The following is a 13,497-nucleotide window of genomic DNA, read 5'->3' as shown; positions in this document are numbered from 1 at the left end:
TTTCAGATCATGAAGGAATGGGCTGAGGCTGACAACCAATCCAAGAACCTGCCCAAGTCTGACCGCCAGGCCCTTAATGAGGTAAGAAGATGAAATAGGAAGAGGGGATGGAAGAAAGGAGAAGGGGATTAAAGAAGGAAGAAAATATGGGAGACGGACACTCATACCTATTAACACAACAATGATCCCCCTCTCCTCTCCACCCAGCATTTCCAGTCTGTGTTGCAGACTCTGGAGGAGCAGGTGGCAGGGGAGAGACAGAGGCTGGTGGAGACCCACCTGGCCCGCGTGGTGGCCACCCTCAACGACAACCGCAGACTGGCCTTGGAGAGCTACCTGACCGCCGTGCAGGCAGAGCCCCCTCAGGTCCGCAGACAGCAGGGGCAGCAGGGATATCTACATTTTCTTAGGCAGAGAACATGACTGTACAGAACTGCAACGCTGCTCAACATTTTCCTGTGTGTATCAAGAATGGTCCACCACCCAAAGGACATCCAGACAACTTGACACAACTGTGGGAAGCATTGGAGTCAACATGGTTTTGACACCTTGTAGAGTCCATGACCTGAATTAAAGCTGTTCTGAGAGCAAAGGGAGGGGTGCAACTCAATATTAGAAAGGTGTTCCTTATGTTTGGTATACTCAGTGTATATTTGTTAGGCAGAGAGTATGAGTGGACTGTAATGTGTTGTTAATTTCTTCCACACCTTCTCCACCCCCTCCATTCTCTGACTATAATATCCCTCTCCTCTCAACAGCCGGAGCGGGTGCTGCAGTCTCTGAAGCGATACATGGCAGCAGAGCAGAAGGACCGCAGACACACTCTGAGACACTACCAGCACATTGAGGCCGTCGACCCCCAGAAGGCTGAGCAGATGAAGTTCCAGGTGTGAAATGAAAATATACCGGAATATACTAGGATGAAAAGATACTGTACATCTTCCTTAAGCAGTGATGCTGCTTCATGAAAAATTGATGCTCATGAAATAACTCTTAAAGGGGCAATCAGCTGTTGAAACAATAACTAAAAAAGTGTATCCCTGCCCCTGTTTCGGTAAAAAGCTGAGGGATCGGGCTGGAGAAATGTAACCACTCAAGTTTATAGACAGAGCTATGGATACTGTGACTGACCATTCATGATATCAATTATGTTTTTGAGGCTATTGGAGTAAAACAAGCTTATAGGTTGGGTTCTAATGGGGTACCACAGTTGAACTAAGCTCATGGGGCATTTATAAATTATATTTGTCAAGAATCAATGGGTACATATCATTTATTTATATGTCTAAAAATGCATGTAGCAACTACAGATTGCCCCTTTACCAAAATGATCAAAACTGATGTCATAATCATCCTTAACAGCAAAACTCATTTTCACTTGTAAATGTCAATACATTAAACCAACACTTGACTCTTTCAGACTCTGTGGGGGCTTTGTCTTGTAATGAACCTAACCAGCATTGATCTCTTGGGGCTGCAGGTCTACACCCACCTCCATGTGATTGAGGAGAGGATGAACCAGAGCTTGGCATTACTCTACAAGGTCCCTGCCTTGGCTGAGGAGCTGCACGATGATATCCGTACGCTACACTCCTCTCTACTCTCCATGTAGACCAGGATGTGGGGTTACTGCCCTTGTCCTAATATTCATGTTTTAGTTCATTCATAAGACATTTAGAAAGAGATAAGCTATCATTTATCATGATGTCTTTTGTAAGACATTCAAAGTTCCAAATACACATTATCTAATTAGTAGGTTATTATTATCTTGTAATGTCTCTAGGGAACTCTCATTCAGAAAATAAAGGATTGGTGTATATGAGGTGTAAATACGTTTTACCGTAAATACATTATACTGTACTGTATATCAAGCTGGGTAGCAGCTTGTGTTTAAAACCTGCTTGTTTCTCCCTCCCTCCCTGTAGAGGAGCTGGTGAAGGCGGAGCGAGGAGACATCAGTGAGCTCATGACCACTTCCTTCTCTGAGACACGCACCACCGAGGAGCTACTTCCTGCTGAGAGTGAGGAGGAGAAGGATGACGAGGAGGAGGAGGAGAGAGCCTTCCAGAACAGGCCCTACCCACCCCGCATTGGTACGGACACACCCTCATGAATGCACGCATACACACAAAATGTTTCCTCTTCAAATAGTTCAGGAATTTATTTATTTATTTGAATACAAGCAGTAGTTAACATTTTTACTTTTCTCTATTGTTTCTGTCCTGTCAAGACCCACAGCCCAACACTAAGAAAGGTGAGTTAAAGGGAAGGGACATTAAGTGTGATATTTGTCTGCCAAAATGTAATTTTTAAAGAAAGAAAAAGTTGAAGTTGATCATGGCTGAATCTGTGTGTTTTCTGTCTTTGCACTCAGCCTCTACAGACGAATATGACTATGCCACATCTGAGAGAAGCCCCACGTATGAATATGAGGAGAAAGTGAGAAACATCTATTTTTTTATTGCAAACATACACGTCACTTTACAGACATGGCATCCTACTTGCACTTGTGTTTACAGCACAGCCAAGAGATACGCTGACACACATTATGTCAATCATCTCTCCCTCATCCCTACCCACTTTAAATCTCACCCCCTCGTGTGTATATGGAAAAATGGCTTGTGTCGCACTGCAGCCTCCACATGATCAACTGCTACATTTTTACTCACTTACTATAACATCCTCCCACAGCAGGAAGTCAACTCCCATAGATATGTAGTTAATGTGTTATATTTAATTCTGTGGTACTTCCTCTGTAATGACCTATTAAATAACCCCCTCTCTCTCTCTCTCTTTCTCTTGCTCTCACTCTCTAGATTAACACCTCTGTGGAGCTCAAGCAGGTGGTCTACAAGTCTCCTGAGATCCAGACCGATGAACTGGTGAGTCTGCTACCTAGATAAGTGTCTGGATGGGCTGGGCGGACCCGTCCCCTCTTGTGGTCTTGTAAGTCATTCCCATGATGATATCAACCTCTAATTTCTCCATCTTCCCCTCTTTGTGCTCTCTCTTCACCTTTTCTGTTTCTGTCCTTAGCAACCAGATGCCCTGGAGACGTTCAACCGCGGGGCCATGGTGGGGTTGCTGGTGGTTGCCGTGGCCATCGCCATGGTGATGGTGATTAGTCTGTTGCTGGTGCGCAGGAAGCCGTATGGCACCATCAGCCACGGCATTGTGGAGGTAGGAGGCAGGGAATCTGACAGAACCTGGACACTTTGATGCTTTCAGTAGATCTCGTTATTGCACATTAAATCAAATCAAATGGTATTTGTCAGGTGCGCTGAATACAACCTTACAGTGAAATGCTTACTTATAGGCTCTAACCGTGTGTGTGTGTGTGTGTGTGTGTGTGTAGAAATAAAACAACAGTAAAAATACATTTGAAAATAAGAGTAGCAAGGCTTCATACAAACACCAGTTAGTCAGGCTTATTGAGGTAGTATGTATGGTTAAAGTGACCATGCATATATGATGAACAGAGAGTAGCAGTAGCGTAAAAAGAGGGGTTGGTGGGACACAATGCAGATAGCCCAGTTAGCCAATGTGCGGGAGCACTGGTTGGTCGGGCCAATTGAGGTAGTATGTACATGAATTATTCTCACAATTTGTTGATTAGTTGTTTGTTTGTACAGCTTTTAGCTGTATGCAAAATAAAACTAAACTAAAACTAAACACAATCAAACAAATGTATTTTATAAAACCTTTTGTTACATCAGCAGTTGTCACAGTGCTTTACAGATGCCCAGCCTAAAACCCCAGAGAGAAAGCAATGCAGATGTGGAAGCCTAGAGGCTAGGAAAAACTCCCTAAAAAGCATAAACCTACTATAGGATGAAACCTAGAGCGAGATCAGGCTCTGAGGGGTGGCCAGAGTGGAGATGCATGTGGCCATTAAGGCCAGATCATTTTTGTTCATAGATGACCAGCAGGTTCAAATCATAACCATGGTGGCTATAGAGGGCGCAACAGAGCAACATCTCAGGAGTAAATGTCAGTTGCCTTGTCGTAGGCAGGTATTCAAAGTGTCTCTCCCTGCAGCGGCAGGTAGGAGAGGCACTTTATGCTTATAGCACAATACAGTGTCTCCTTCCTGCTGATAGCACTTCCTTATACCGTAGCATTGTACTGTATCTGTATCAGTATGACATTTGACCCTCCGTGTCTCATAGCAGGTTGACCCCATGCTGACCCCAGAGGAGCGCCAACTAAACAAGATGCAGAACCACGGCTACGAAAACCCCACCTACAAATTCTTTGAGCAAATGAACTGAGGCGGTGGGTGTGGCCTCCCGGTCATGCCCAATCACACGAGGCGCTCCCTTTCCTTGCTTCCCCTCCTAGGGGCAGTCCCAGTCACACCCCCTATGATGTATTAAGATGTATCATTACGACCAACACTTTAATGTAACTTGACAGGCAAATAGGGGGTATACGCCCCAAACCTCTGACCAACCATGTCCCCATATCAGTTTTTGGAATGTAAACCAGTAACAGAGACGTATTACCAACTGACCCATCCTCTTACTCTTCTGGTCTAGAATAAAGGGGTGGACATTAATGCCACAGTGTAACAATCATCTCCTTTGGAGAGATTCACTCCTGTCTACTTGGATAGGAATGCCATTGGAATGGCTTGAGTTGACCCCCTTATTCTTAATAAAATGGATTGGTATTTGTCAGAAACTGACTCAATGTTGAACACTGCATTTTGTTTTGTATGTCATCTGTTTATTCTTTATTGGATTGTGTTGCAGCTCTGATTCATTATATTCCAGTTCAGATAAATGGTGTAAAATGTGAACAAACAATATAGTATAGCTGATCTAAAACTCCACACAAACTGGTTCTCTATCTAAAGCTACAATGACTCTGACATGATGACCACCAAGCCAGCCCCACCTCCATGAGTCAATGAAGGACATCTTCTTTCAAAGCCAGGCACAGTTGTAAAGGTTAAGCAGAGATGAGGAGGTTGGGAATGTGAGGTGTTGAAGCTTGATTGACTTAGTTGTTACTTAGGTATTACTTACACCAACATATATTATCAATCCATAGTAAAATGGGTTGGTGGTCTTTTGATGTTCAGCCCAACCTCATCCTTCAGTCTGTGACATCTGACACAATCAGCACCCAGAGCCTATTCCATGTCATGTGAACTATATAATTGAACTAATGTACCAAATGTACCATTTAAGTTAAGTGAATGACTGCTACCTAAAAAAATTGTAACAAAGTAATGAAAAGTCCATTATTTTAATGAAAGCATGCAGATTTGGTGTATGATGCTACCGTCTTTGTGTTGTTCCTGTTCTTTGCTTTTGATAAGATGGAAATGTAATATCTTTAGAAAAAAATATGACTTCAAAATAGACATTTCTAGAATGAATTTGCATCAGTGTAATGGAATAATAACAAAAAAGAAGAATACCTTGTGCTGTTCAGAGAGAGAACATTTTCCTAACATGGCTGATTGAAAACGGACTGTTGTAAAAACCAGCACAAGATGACACAATTAACTTCTGACTGAATGTATTTTAGGTAGACGTTGAGACTCCATTTCCTCTTCGATAGTGCATCACTCCCCTAGTAGAATCCCAAGGACAAACCTGTAATCAGTAGACAAGCTACATGTCCAAAACCTTCCTCATTATCTCACTAGTTTAACACTGAATGTCTCTTTTCACTATTTGCAGGTTTGAATGAGAACAGTGGGATGTCAATCATTGTTGTGGTGCAATGGACTTCAGCATTAGGGAACATAGTGATGTTGACAACATGGTGATCTTGGGTAACAGTTGCATGTAAAGGAGGTATGCCGAGGACTGGACTATTGCTCAGATTGGGTGGGACCACAATATTTGCTCTAGCACACCTTAGTGAGTTATTTTCAGTTTATTGCTTCAAATTCAAGTTGACTCTTTATTAGGGACATAGCAGGTTTCAGGCAGGATGAGCATATAGACGCTGTATATAAACCAGTTGAATGTTAGTCCACTAGGGAGATGTCACATCTCACTGATGCATCTGTCACAGTTATTATGATCAATATCATGCACTGTATATAGATAATAAGGGATTGTCCCCTTTTCAATGGCTGATTGTTGACCTCTTGGATGGCTTTTATATTTAATTTATTTTCCACTACATGATTTTGTTACCAGAGAGAGTTCTTTGTGTTGGATGGTTACATACACAGTAGGAGGTTTCTTCATAATCAACAGTGTCAACTGTAACTACTGTTGGCCTACTGTACTACAGATGATCCTAACCAAATCAATCATCTTTCACTACTCTCAGAATTCTGAAAATGTTATTTTTTAAAACACCACCAGTCCTGAAACATCCTGAAAGGTTCATAATTTATTTGTAACTTATGGCTAGGTTGTTCTGCTGTGTACTCCATGAAACCACTGGTGACACAAGGGAGTAAATTATTGATCACATCAGAGGAGAGATGTGGCTGACTCACCCTCAAACCATTCTGTTTTTTTATTCAAACACTGCTTTGAATATGGGGAAGATGAGTTCAAATACTTGACCTCAGAGATTTGAATTTTCCATGTATTGCTTTTGGATTGTGGGAATCACAGGTTGTGGTTACTGCATCAAGATAATTAGAGAGCTGAGGTAGTCTTTGTATAATTTGTACAGCTCTGTTTCGTGAAAAACGTATGTTCACAGTTTAAGTCAGTTGAACCTTGTATCGATACTACTGAAACCATAGAAGAGAATAAGCTTGCCTATGTTTCCCCAAAGACTCAAGGTTTTCCTACCAGCATTTAGCAGATGTAGAATGGTGTATAGTGTAGTGACTGAACACACATTTGTATGTCCTCTCTTGATTAAGATACTTCTATGTTGGCCTTCCTCCCCTCCCCAGCCAATGAAAATGTAAACAATTATATGGAGAGTTTAATTGCTGCATTATTGCCTTTTACAATGCTGTGTTTTGGATGTAATTATGTATTTTTATTTCTAATAATCAATTGGATTGAGGGTCATGTTTTCTCACTGTATGAAAAATGTAGTAGCTTGTATAAGAATACCTATAGGCACCCTAAAGAGGTTATGTGATGTCTAACAGTTCAGATACAGTGGACATACTCTGTCAGTAAGTCTATAACTAAATTGTCCATGGTGTGGCGCCAAGCACAACTGTGAACAAATGATTGCTCTTTGTCAGACACAGATACTGGCTGTATATAATGTGAACTCCCACCATTTTGACTATACTCTGATTGGAATGATACTGATGACATCACTGAGGGAGCTGATCTTCAAATCCCTTCAGAACTTGACCAAACACATGCTTTGCTCTAGAAGAGGTCAGACAACTGACTAATTTGACCAATTGTCCCTGAGCTATGTTGTGTAATTCATGTGCAAGAAATCTGAGCAATGGAGATCTGATTAAGCTAATTAAAACTGTAATAAAATTTGAAATAACCCACGAAACACTGTTTCTTGAATCACTGTACTTCACCTCTGAGCACAGGATAGGATAGTTGTCTTGATTTTATAATATCAGCCAGCATGGGGTCACCAAGAGAGACGCATGTGTTCTGTCACAGCTATAACCAGAGAGATATTCTCTGGTTATAATAACACATTAATAAACACACCACCCACAGGAAAGTGGAGTGTTGTAAAGTATGGCTTATGTTGTGTGGCTGGGTGTAGCCTAATGTATGATCTAGATTGGTGAAGGTACACTGTGTGCAACACTATAAACATTGTGCTGCCATATTTGGGATTTGAGGTCTTTGAAACCTACCTTCATATCTGTACAAAACATAGCCAACATAGATAGTTAAGGGAATAAAACCTCAAGTGTTCTGCAATGGTGTTTATGCATTTTTATGTCAGAACGGGGAGTTTAACACTTTCACACATCAACCAAGCACCTATTTAGATTCAATAGAACATGAAGCACAATGACATCCTGTTCTTTCACCTCAAATTGTCCATTCCAGTATTTAAACATCACAGACTGTAATTCAGTATATGCATGTAACAACATGAATTGGTGCATGAGGCAGAAATAATTCAGTGCGATTTGAGTTTCGCCATCAGTTGGAAGACGGTGTCCCCACAGATAGAACAATGAGAGAGTTTAGCAATAAACATCTTTGGTGTCCCCTTTTCTCACGTAATGTTTCCACAACTTCCGTATTCGCCAGACGAAGGTCCTCGCCCATTTATTTTCAACGGAAGCATGCTGACCAATGCGCAGCACGAACCCTGCTAGCAGAGCGATAGAAAAAGTTCAGCTCTACTTTATGCAAATTGCATGCAGACACCGCTGTCGTTAACCAATCAGGTGAGGAGTAGATCTTTGCTTAAAAATCTCCCACCCATGAAACAGTTCCGCCTGTCATTAGTTTCAGACAAACGCAACCAAAAAAGTTGGAGGATAGCCAATCATCGCTGTGTCTGTTTTTACAATTCTATATGATTTTGTTTTGCTACAACACGAGACAAAATCATAAGGTCAATGGCACGGAGGAGGATTTCAGAGATTGTTGGTGTTAATGTCGGGTGAAGAGAGATTTGCACAACAATATTTGCGTGTGCTGCTAGCTAGCTATAAACAACCAGCAACCTAAACCTCAAAACTGTGATCAAAGCCACCATTTATAAATTAAAATTAAATTGTGAAATTTGCCCACCAAAGGATAGAAATCACCAGTTAACACGCATTATAACATTGTAAATTATACACCAAGCATGCATTTCCTATGTAATATGCTACCAATTGGATTATGGTATTTTAACATTATGAATCTTATATATTAAAGCTTAGGGCTCTTTCATTATGTTGTCATGACATGGATGATTATAGCTCACTTCCTGTAAAATACATAGGTCTACATTCACATGAATGGGTACTTTGGGTAAAGGGAATTGTGCCTTTGACTTGCAAAAATGTATGTGCAAATCTCTCTTTACCCATCATTAACCTCTCTGCGATGAAATTCGACAACATACGGCGATCGCTACATAAATAGTCATGTTAAACATTCATCAAAATACAAGTGTCTCACATGTTTCGAAAGCCTAGAATCTTGCTAATCCAACTGCGTTGTCAGTTTTAAAAAAGGATTTACTGCGAAAGAATACGATGCGATTATCTGAGGATAGAGCTACACTGCTCGAAAAAATAAAGGGAACACTAAAATAACACATCCTAGATTTGAATGAATGAAATATTCTTATTAAATACTTTTTTCTTTACATAGTTGAATGTGCTGACAACAAAATCACACAAAAATTATCAATGGAAATCAAATGTATCAACCCATGGAGGTCTGGATTTGGAGTCACACTCAAAATTAAAGTGGAAAACTACACTACAGGCTGATCCAACTTTGATGTAATGTCCTTAAAACAAGTCAAAATGAGGCTCAGTAGTGTGTGTGAACTCCACCTGCCTGTATGACCTCCCTACAACGCCTGGTCATGCTCCTGATGAGTTGGAGGATGGTCTCCTGAGGGATCTCCTCCCAGACCTGGACTAAAGCATCCGCCAACTCCTGGACAGTCTGTGGTGCAACGCGGCGTTGGTGGATGGAGCGAGACATGATGTCCCAGATGTGCTCAATTGGATTCAGGTCTAGGGAACGGGCGGGCCAGTCCATAGCATCAATGCCTTCCTCTTGCAGGAACTGCTGACACACTCCAGCCACATGAGGTCTAGCATTGTCTTGCATTAGGAGGAACCCAGGGCCAACCGCACCAGCATATGGTCTCACAAGGGGTCTGAGGATCTCATCTCGGTACCTAATGGCAGTCAGGCTACCTCTGGCGAGCACATGGAGGGCTGTGCGGCCCCCCAAAGAAATGCCACCCCACACCATGACTGACCCACCGCCAAACCGGTCATGCTGGAGGGTGTTGCAGGCAGCAGAACTTTCTCCACGGCGTCTCCAGAATCTGTCACGTCTGTCACATGTGCTCAGTGTGAACCTGCTTTCATCTGTGAAGAGCACAGGGCGCCAGTGGCGAATTTGCCAATCTTGGTGTTCTCTGGCAAATGCCAAACATCCTGCACGGTGTTGGGCTGTAAGCACAAGCCCCACCTGTGGACATCGGGCCCTCATACCACCCTCATGGAGTCTGTTTCTGACCGTTTGAGCAGACACATGCACATTTGTGGCCTGCTGGAGGTCATTTTGCAGGGCTCTGGCAGTGCTCCTCCTGCTCCTCATTGCACAAAGGCGGAGGTAGCGGTCCTGCTGCTGGGTTGTTGCCCTCCTACGGCCTCCTCCACGTCTCCTGATCTACTGGCCTGTCTCTTGGTAGCGCCTCCATGCTCTGGACACTACGCTGACAGACACAGCAAACCTTCTTGCCACAGCTCGCATTGATGTGCCATCCTGGATGAGCTGCACTACCTGAGCCACTTGTGTGGGTTGTAGACTCTGTCTCATGCTACCACTAGAGTGAAAGCACTGCCAGCATTCAAAAGTGACCAAAACATCAGCCAGGAAGCATAGGAACTGAGATGTGGCCTGGTCACCACCTGCAGAAACATTCCTTTGTTGGGGGTGTCTTGCTAAATGCCTATAATTTCCACCTGTTGTCTATTCCATTTGCACAACAGCATGTGACATTTATTGTCAATCAGTGTTGCTTCTTAAGTGGACAGTTTGATTTCACAGAAGTGTGATTGACTTGGAGTTACATTGTGTGGATTAAGTGTTCCCTTTATTTTTTTGAGCAGTGTATTTCAACCAGCACAGGCATAACAAAATCACAAACTGCAATAAAATAAATCGTTTACCTTTGACGATCTTCCTCTGTTTGCAATCCCAATGCTCATTGTTACACAATAAATGGTCTTTTGTTTGAGAAAATCTATTTTTATAGCCTAACACGAAACATTTTGTGAACCGCTTGTGTCGTGAATTCCGCCTCATTCCATTTTTGACGACACATTCGATGTAAATACACACATTAAACGTGACTTTTCTAGTCATGTTTGGTTTCATTGCAATCAACTGGTTTGTTTGAAACACAACCAAACTTGATGGGTCATTTCACTGGATGTATTGACTGAAATAAACCGATTTAAAGACAACAAGTAATGACATTGTGCACCAATGATATGACCGCTGTTTTGTTGATTGACTGTATTTTAAGTCGTAAACTACGGCGTAAAGAGGGTCATTCGTCATTGAAGTTTCATACCGGAAGGAGCAATGCATGTTACGCACAGCGTTGTTTTGGTAAAGCGCATCTTCAGCTGTTTATATATCAATCAGTATGGCGACTAAGTCAGGGAAAGCTAAAGCTAAATCTAAGTCTAGATATACAGATGTACACAATTTTAGAAGAAATTGATCGGGAAAGTGAGACAGAGATTGTTGGAGGACGATTCATTTAGCGATTCCCAAATGGAGGTATATTTTTTGAACGGAGAAGACGTCGTTTTGGACTGGTAATTTCTTCTCATGCTAATGCCGTTGTTTGAAATTAATAATATAAAATATTATTTGTGATTTTTAAAATGTTAGTAGCAATATATAGAAATGTAATATAATGAAATGTGAGATGCGTGTGTCTGCCACCCCACCCCACCCCCACATGAAATAGCCTTTTTGAGGATGTTGAGGGGAGGGCAGGCCCACAACAATGGCCAAAGTGAAATGGAGACAGTAGATACAGCTGGTCTGTTGTAATATAATAAAGACAGTAGATCTAGCTGGTCTGTCATAATATAATAGAGACAGTAGATCTAGCTGAAATGTCATAATATAAAATAGACAGTAGATCTAGCTGGTCTGTCATAATATAAATGAGACAGTAGATCTAGCAGGTCTATAATAATATATTCAACCTTATGTTCCCTGTACTCTATATATATATATGTTTATTATACCTGTTGATACAGGGCTCATACAGTGGGGCAAAAAAGTATTTAGTCAGCCACCAATTGTGCAAGTTCTCCCACTTAAAAAGATGAGAGAGGCCTGTAATTTTCATCATAGGTACACTTCAACTATGACAGACAAAATGAGAAAAGAAAATCACATTGTAGGATTTTTCATGAATTTATTTGCAAATGATGGTGGAAAATAAGTATTTGGTCAATAACAAAAGTTTCTCAATACTTTGTTTTATACCCTTTGTTGGCAATGACAGAGGTCAAACATTTTCTGTAAGTCTTCACAGGGTTTTCACACACAGTTGCTGGTATTTTGGCCCATTCCTCCATGCAGATCTCCTCTAGAGCAGTGATGTTTTGGGGCTGTTGCTGGGCAACACGGACTTTCAACTCCCTCCAAAGATTTTCTATGGGGTTGAGATCTGGAGACTGGCTAGGCCACTCCAGGACCTTGAAATGCTTCTTACGAAGCCACTCCTTCGTTGCCCGGGCGGTGTGTTTGGGATCATTGTTATGCTGAAAGACCCAGCCACTTTTCATCTTCAATGCCCTTGCTGATGGAAGGAGGTTTTCATTCAAAATCTCACGATACATGGCCCCATTCATTCTTTCCTTTACACGGATCAGTCGTCCTGGTCCCTTTGCAGAAAAAAAGCCCCAAGGCATGATGTTTCCACTCCCATGCTTCACAGTAGGTATGGTGTTCTTTGGATGCAACTCAGCATTCTTTGTCCTCCAAACACGACGAGTTGAGTTTTTACCAAAAGGTTCTATTTTGGTTTCATCTGACCATATGACATTCTCCCAATCTTCTTCTGGATCATCCAAATGCTCTCTAGCAAACTTCAGACGGGCCTGGACATGTACTGGCTTAACCTCTAGCGTCGAGCAATCCCGTATCCGGGAGCGTAATCATAGCCTCAAGCTCATTACCATAACGCAACGTTTCCTATTCATGAAAATCGCAAATGAAATGAAATAAATATATTCAAACATAAGCTTAGCCTTTTGTTAACAACACTGTCATCTCAGATTTTCAAAATATGCTTTTCAACCAAAGCTACACAAGCATTTGTGTAAGAGTATTGATAGCCTAGCATAGCATTAAGCCTAGCATTCAGCAGGCAACATTTTCACAAAAACAAGAAAAGCATTTAAATAAAATAATTTACCTTTGAAGAACTTCAGATGTTTTCAATGACGAGACTCTTAGTTAGATAGCAAATGTTAATTTTTTCCAAAAATATTATTTGTGTAGACGAAATAGCTCCGTTTTGTTCATCACGTTTGGCAAAGAAAAAGACCGTAAAATGCAGTCACTTACAACGCCAAACTTTTTTCCAAATTAGCTCCATAATATCGACAGAAACATGGCAAACGTTGTTTAGAATCAATCCTTAAGGTGTTTTTCACATATCTATTCGATAATCTATCAGTGGTGGCAGTTGGCTTCTCATCAGAAGCAAATGGAAAAATACTGCAGCTGGAGATTACGCAATAATTGCGACGGAGGACACCAAGCGACCACCTGGTAGATGTTGTCTCTTATGGTCAATCTTCCAATGATATGCCTACAAATACGTCACAATGCTGCAGACACCTTGGGGAAA

At 41.6% G+C, this 13,497-nt stretch overlaps 1 protein-coding gene across 2 annotated transcripts in view; it reads left to right on the top strand.

Moving 5' to 3' along the window:
* LOC139390266 (amyloid beta (A4) precursor-like protein 1) overlaps positions 1–7,455 on the top strand; it is a 53,315-nt gene extending 45,860 nt beyond the window's left edge. Inside the window, exons 8-17 of one of the 2 annotated variants that reach the window (XM_071137517.1) lie at positions 7–81; positions 208–366; positions 759–887; positions 1,481–1,580; positions 1,926–2,093; positions 2,231–2,254; positions 2,375–2,439; positions 2,817–2,882; positions 3,037–3,180; positions 4,170–7,455. In XM_071137517.1, coding sequence (XP_070993618.1) covers positions 7–81; positions 208–366; positions 759–887; positions 1,481–1,580; positions 1,926–2,093; positions 2,231–2,254; positions 2,375–2,439; positions 2,817–2,882; positions 3,037–3,180; positions 4,170–4,271 — 1,032 coding nt within the window. In that variant the 3' untranslated portion in view covers positions 4,272–7,455. The remainder of the gene's footprint in view (positions 1–6; positions 82–207; positions 367–758; positions 888–1,480; positions 1,581–1,925; positions 2,094–2,230; positions 2,255–2,374; positions 2,440–2,816; positions 2,883–3,036; positions 3,181–4,169) is intronic. The other variant, XM_071137519.1, reaches the window with a different exon arrangement.
* The last annotated feature ends 6,042 nt before the right edge of the window (positions 7,456–13,497 follow it).

The sequence above is a fragment of the Oncorhynchus clarkii genome, chromosome 3 (genome assembly GCF_045791955.1).
Source record: "Oncorhynchus clarkii lewisi isolate Uvic-CL-2024 chromosome 3, UVic_Ocla_1.0, whole genome shotgun sequence".
NCBI lineage: Eukaryota > Metazoa > Chordata > Actinopteri > Salmoniformes > Salmonidae > Oncorhynchus > Oncorhynchus clarkii.
Note: the sequence above shows the minus strand (reverse complement) of the source record. Positions and strands in the feature narration are given on the sequence as shown.